The 6,391-nt window shown below is 35.6% G+C and overlaps 2 protein-coding genes across 3 annotated transcripts in view; one reads left to right on the top strand and one right to left on the bottom strand.

The window, feature by feature from the left end:
* The window catches only part of LOC107648038 (26S proteasome regulatory subunit 4 homolog A), a 3,447-nt gene extending 1,858 nt beyond the window's left edge, over nt 1-1,589 (top strand). The window contains exons 4-6 of the mRNA XM_016352066.2: nt 465-681; nt 815-955; nt 1,282-1,589. Coding sequence (XP_016207552.1) covers nt 465-681; nt 815-955; nt 1,282-1,365 — 442 coding nt within the window. The 3' untranslated portion in view covers nt 1,366-1,589. The remainder of the gene's footprint in view (nt 1-464; nt 682-814; nt 956-1,281) is intronic.
* Nucleotides 1,423-6,308, bottom strand: LOC107648037 (espin). Of its 2 annotated transcripts, none has more exons than XM_016352065.2 (4): nt 5,943-6,308; nt 3,230-3,913; nt 2,839-3,076; nt 1,423-2,723 (listed from the first exon to the last, which is right to left on the bottom strand). In XM_016352065.2, the coding sequence occupies exons 2-4, from the start codon at nt 3,854-3,856 to the stop codon at nt 1,780-1,782; spliced, it is 1,809 nt and encodes a 602-aa protein (XP_016207551.1). In that variant the 5' UTR covers nt 3,857-3,913; nt 5,943-6,308; the 3' UTR covers nt 1,423-1,779. The 2 variants fall into 2 exon arrangements, with proteins under 2 accessions (XP_016207551.1, XP_020959981.1); XM_021104322.1 differs by having other exon boundaries at nt 1,423-2,711; nt 5,943-6,307.

Raw genomic sequence — 6,391 nt, 5'->3', positions numbered from 1 at the left:
CACACACAATAGAAGAGAATACAGAAAATGGATCAGCCATTCTTGCATGATCCTCACATAGACACAGAAGGTATAGTTAAGTCATTAAAAGTTAGCTATGTAATAATGCACGCCATTCCCTTTGAGGATACTAAAAAGCCTACTCTATAAATATTGTTTTAGGGCAATTGCAACACACTGAATCCAACACACTCATTGTGCACAAGTTAGTTGACATAGCACTGAGTGTCCTGTTCTTCTCAAGCATATGATATTGTTAAACTGTTGATCCAATTAAAAACTGAAGTACAATTAAAAGCTTTACATTAACTCTTGGAGTCAATGACTGGTCAAATTTTATCTGTGTGTTTCTGGGGAAGATTGGGGGGAGGATATAAACTGGTGGAAGAGTATATTGTGGAGACCTGCTTATGACTCTTATCCTGCATTACCGTTGCTTATTAATATTTTAACACACTCTGCAGGTATGATGCTCACTCAGGTGGAGAACGCGAAATTCAAAGGACTATGTTGGAGCTTCTTAATCAGTTAGATGGTTTTGATTCAAGAGGAGATGTAAAGGTGATCCTTGCAACCAACAGAATTGAAAGCCTTGATCCAGCTCTATTGAGACCTGGTCGAATAGACAGGAAGATAGAGTTTCCCCTCCCTGACATCAAAACCAGGAGACGCATTTTCCAGGTAGGCATGATGACTAATTTTGTGATAGCAACAACCGAAATGCTGTTTCTGATGATTCCATGTTATATATATCTTAATAGGCATATTTTGCTTAATCACATGACTAAAAGGTCTTCTACTGGTTTTCATGTAGATACACACATCAAGGATGACATTAGCTGATGATGTGAACTTAGAAGAATTTGTTATGACTAAGGATGAGTTTTCAGGGGCTGATATAAAAGCAATATGCACTGAAGCTGGCTTACTTGCTCTACGAGAGCGCCGAATGAAGGTTCGAATCATATTCTTTCATGTTTTCAGTTATTGGTTAAAACAATGCAATTCTGTAAAAAATTTAGGGAATGGTACTTATCGTTCGGACCTCTGCGATTTCCATACCCTGTATATCTCCTGTTTGGAAACAAACAAGGTCAAATTAGAATTTAGCAAAATATTGATTTCGACCTATGTGGTGGAGGTTTACCTTGGTGTATTTTGAAGTACCAAAGTTGTGTTTATGTGCAAGATGATTGATCATTTCATTCCAGTTGTAACGTGTACATGATTTTGTGTGAAATTTGTTGAATTATTTGGATGCCATTGTCTATGGTTTTGTAGGTGACACATGCCGACTTTAAGAAGGCAAAGGATAAAGTGATGTTCAAGAAGAAAGAAGGGGTGCCAGAAGGACTGTATATGTAAAATATCTTCCTCAATTTCTCTGATTTCTGTCGTTGGTTATGGTCGTTCTTCTTTATGTTGTGTGAACGATGTTTATTCGCTTGTATCGTAAATTAGAGCTTTCAGGGATTACGATCTGAACTACAATTCAACATAGTTTCCGTTTATCATTTAAAAGACGAGGGATCATTTTTCATAATCCTTGTTATAATATCCAGAAAGTACTTTGAGCAGTCTTAAATTCACCTCGTTGCCCTAAAGCTTATTTTTGTAGTGACGCTGATAGCACCAAAGAGGCTTATTACCTTCGACGCATGAGAATGATATGTTTTAGGTTGGCACATAAATATTAACTAAAAAAAGTGAAAGAACCTGAGAAGTGCCATGTAATACATTAGAAAATAGATGTGCATGTTTTGACAATAACTAGCTTAATTAGATGCCACTATGTGAGTGCGCATTTGTAGTATTCCGAGTAGTAGTTGTTGAGGGAGTGGAGGACGACCTTCTTGATCTAAGCCAAAGAATGAACCTTATTATCTGAAAGATGCCAATAACAAAAAGCAAGAAACCCCATAAACCGACCAACAAATACCCGAGACTCCTAAGCCTATGATAAATATGATCAGGGCTGGTCATTCCCAGGGCCCACATGTATGTTAGCAGCATGCAGGACGCAGAAGCCACCATCAGGAATGTCATAATCCACTTCATAGCTACATTGTTAAGTGGAAACCCGCTTATGATTAACAAGAGCGCACACAGAGAGGAAAAGAATGAAGCAGAGTTGAAGAAGATGAATTTAATATAATCTGGTGATTGAGCATAACCTAGAACCACCGTTCCGGCTTCGCAGTAACCATATCTGTTGCATTGGTAGCCGCCATCGTGTGTGTCTGCTGACCATACTCCTCCTGGTGGGCTTAGAACTGATTGGAATGTTATGGTTGCGATGACGGTTGTTGCTACCATGAGTTGACTGCTGTCCATCCAGTTGATTTGGCTTATCAGGTATTTTTTGCAGAAATGCTCAACCCGGCTACTCCATCTGCTGTTCTTATCATCTTGTGGTGTTATTTCTGTTGACGAGGGGGGTGGTGGCGGTGAAGGATGATTATTGTTACCTACCGAGGATGGTGCTGATTGTGATCGACGAATGTTGTTTTGCTGTGGCAGTTGTGGTGGTTGCTGTTGAGGCGCCATGCTTGACAAGGGCAGAGGTTGTTCCACATGAGTATCTGCTGATTGTGCTGGAGCGATGTTGCTTTCTTGAGGTTGTGATGACTCTGAAGGTTGTCCTGTGCTTGATCGCAGTGGCAGGTGTGGTTGTGGTTGAAGATCCATGCTTGCCAACATCTGTGGTTGTTCTGCAGGAGTATCTATTAGAGATTTAGATATACTATTGTTAATTTCGAGAAAGAGCCACACATAAATAACTATAGGGTATTTTCTTAACTTTATCAGAACGTCAGAGTCATTTTTTCTGAATACTACCTATGCTTCCTTCTGATGAGGATGAGTGTGCATTATCAATGTCTGTTGATGAGGGTTCTGATTCTTGTACAACAAGCGTATTGGAAGAGCTTTCAAAGAGTGCTCCTGCTCTGGTTAAAAGTTGGTTAATTCTAAGGGCATAGGAGTGCACCATGTCCAAAGCTGATAAATTTCCAACTTCATTCAAGGCACTTATTGCTGGACTCATTTCCGATACCGAAAGCAAGTATTCAATGCTCTGCAAAACTTGTAATATTTTACTAACATTGATAATCATTCATTTTCTACATAAAAGGGCACCAAAATTATTGTGTTATTACCATTAAGTAACAACGTATACTCTATTATCAACTTTCAAATGAGTAATTATTAACTTATTGGTTAGTAGTACCTTAAATTGCCTGTTCTTCACAGCTAAATGCAAAACAGTGTTACCGTCTTTGTCCTTGGCACACAAAATTTGGTGGTTGTCTTCTGCAGCTTCAAGTCTCATTGTTTCAACCAAGAATTTCAAGGCCTCAAGATGGTTAAACCGAACACACAAATGCAGAACGGAGCTATCATCAGTCACAATCCTCTCTTTAACGGACTCCGGCCTTGCCCTTACCAGCTCCTCAACTGCTGCCGCGTGTCCCCTCATCGCGGCGAAGTGGAGAGGAATCATGTCATCGTTGTCTCTAACCATGCAAGCTTCTTGGTTTATCTGCAACAAAATCTTCACAACCTCCACGTGCCCTTTAGCGGAAGCAAGATGAAGAGGGCACCGTCCTTCTGAGTTCACCTCGACGGCGAAAGCAGGGTTGTTTTCTAGAAGGATCTTGCAGAAATCTTGGTGTCCAAGCAATGAGGCTATGTGTAATGGGGTTTCATGAAAGGGATAGAGTGAAACCCTAAAGAGAATGAGAGGATCCCTTTGGATCAGTGCTTTTAAGGTCATTACACATCCTTTTATTGATGCTTCATAAAGTTCTCTCATTGCATTGTCTTGTAGATTTGAATCTGCTTTCAAAACCTCCATTCTTTTTGTAATAATGTTGGGTGCAATGTGATCATCAATGTAGTTACTTTTAGTGTCCTGAAACAGTATATATAATCGATCAGTGAAATCATCGAACAGAACGATACTAACAAGATCCAAGTGTTATTATAATTTAAGCTTTGTTTATTTGTGTTACAAGAACCATATAGGCAACTATATAAATATAAGGCAAATTACATTTTCTAGCTAGTTATTATTTATATTACACCTAATTATGAATTTCGATATTAAAAAATAGCTTTAATTACTCTTTTGGTCTTTACCAAATTTTTAATTAGATTCTTATCTTTTTTTCCCTTTCAATTGGATCTCTATACTGCTTTTAGTTTTATAATTAAGTTTTTCTTAGTCTAAATATTAGAGTTAACTGAATATTTTTTCACAAATTGAAGGTATTCATAATTAAAAACCTAACTAGATCCTTGACCTTATGTATTTTGAGAAAAATATTTGTTAATTTTAACGTTTTTGATATAAAGACCCAATCAAAAAAAAAATTATAGAAACCTAATTAAAAATTTAATAAAATTATAGGAACCAACCTATGATGCACGGACACTGACGCGGACACGGGACACGACACGACACGACACGGGATACGCCAACATGTGAATTTTAAAATTTTATAAGACACGGGGACACGCATACATATAAAATATAAAGTATTTTTTAGATAAATTGTAATGATATTTTGATATTTTATTGATATTAAAATAATTTAATTTTTAATTATTTTTAATGTCTTATTTTAATTATATCAAGTATTTAAAATATTTTTTGTTTTAATAAATAATAATATATACTATATCTAAATTTATTTCAAAAATATATGTTAAGAATAAGACTAGACACGCTGACACGTGATGATATTTATGTGTGTCCAAGTGTGTCCGGAGAAAATTTTTTTATTTTTTATTAACACACGGTTCGACATGCAGATACGGTAACTCAGCGAAGTGTCCGTGTTTCATACCAATAAATAATTAAATCTTTAAAATACACTTTTTAGTATTTTAAGAACCTTTCAATAATTTGAAACTATGTTATAATTTTAAATTGGCTTGGTAACCAGTGGCGGAATTTGAAACAAAATTTTAGAGGGGTAAAAAATTTAACATATTGTCGAGATGCTTTTGATATGGATCTATTTAAAATAAGTTCGTCTAACATCATCTCTCTGATTTGGGTGATATTGCCAAATTTGAAGCCGTTTTCCAGGTCTCGTTCCAAAGAATTAAACTCATCAGATGCATCTCTTTAAACTTTTGAAGGTTGTATCTCACTTTCTTCGTGATTCATTAAAGTAGAAGAACTAACTATCCACAGGAGTTAATATTGTAAAAGTTATACGTTTTCCTTCTTCAATATTAGCCTTCCTCTTAAAAAATGTATCAATTCTTTAATTTTTTTATGATTATTTTACATAAAAAAATAAAAGCAAGAGATGAAGATTGAACATGAGTGCTTTAAATCATAATAAATTATTTGAGTCAATTAAACTATTTTTTATTTTTTTAAAAAAATATTACTAATTTTTCTTATAAAAAAATTTGAAAAACTATACCCTATTGTCTCAATTAAGCTTCGCCCTGTTGGTAACCAAATCGACCCAAATGGAAGGGAAGAACAAATTAGACATAAATTCTTAGAAATAATTGTTTGGTCATATCCTAATTCGATCTAGAGATGATATGTATGAAATATATAAATAGGAATGACAATACAATTTGTATCGTAGATACTTATGGCACTCCTACTTAGTCGGGTCGAATAATTATCCGACTTAATTAAGATGGGTTTTGAGTAGGATGGATTTTCGGATTTCGAATAAGATTGATTTTTGTTCAAGGTGGCGCGGGATCTAATGACCCATCTATATGCCACCATTTCTTGGATTACTATTTATTAGTAGCTAACCCTACATTGACACTAATCAATATCATTACCAAACAGCCCACAAATTAATACTATCTTCCAATTGGATTATGCTTCCATATTAAATGGTCAGATATAACTGATGTGAATAAAAATAATTGAAGAATTGGTGTGTGCATCATTATAGTACCTTGATTTATTTGAAGTCTCGCCGCTAATGCAGAAGTGTTACCATCTTTATCAATACCATAACCAGAGCTTTCATCACTAACTTAGTGTGTTCTTCAGCTGAAGCAAGATGAAGAGGATAACGTCCTTGTTCTGAGTCAACATAACTCCAGATTTCCAAGCACAGCGGCTGTGTGTAATGGGATTTCCCCGAACAAAGAATGAAAATGAAAATGGTCGTCAAATTAAAATAGCATGTTTCAGTGTGTAAGGTGCTTAAGCCACCATTATTGTTATTCAGTGATGCTTGATAGAATGCCTTCCTTGCATTAATATTTAATTCTTCTGTCTCCATTAAAGGAATTAATTAATGTTGATGTTAATATCAATTTAGATAGTTGGTCTGTTGTTAACTTTCATCAGTATTGATTATATATAATCACAAATCTGAGGACCAGCCACTCACGGGTT

This window comes from Arachis ipaensis, chromosome B06 (genome assembly GCF_000816755.2).
Source record: "Arachis ipaensis cultivar K30076 chromosome B06, Araip1.1, whole genome shotgun sequence".
Classification (NCBI taxonomy): domain Eukaryota; kingdom Viridiplantae; phylum Streptophyta; class Magnoliopsida; order Fabales; family Fabaceae; genus Arachis; species Arachis ipaensis.
The sequence above is the reverse complement of the archived record's forward strand: the minus strand, read 5'-3'. Positions and strand labels throughout refer to the sequence as shown.

Coding starts and splice junctions, on each gene's coding strand:
- LOC107648037 (XM_016352065.2), bottom strand. CDS start 3,856: ATGGAGGTTTTGAAAGCAGATTCAAATCTACAAGACAATGCAATGAGA. Junction 3,077..3,229: donor TGAAGAACAGGCAATTTAAG/GTACTACTAACC, acceptor CAAGTTTTGCAG/AGCATTGAATACTTGCTTTC. Junction 2,724..2,838: donor CTCATCAGAAGGAAGCATAG/GTAGTATTCAGA, acceptor AATCTCTAATAG/ATACTCCTGCAGAACAACCA.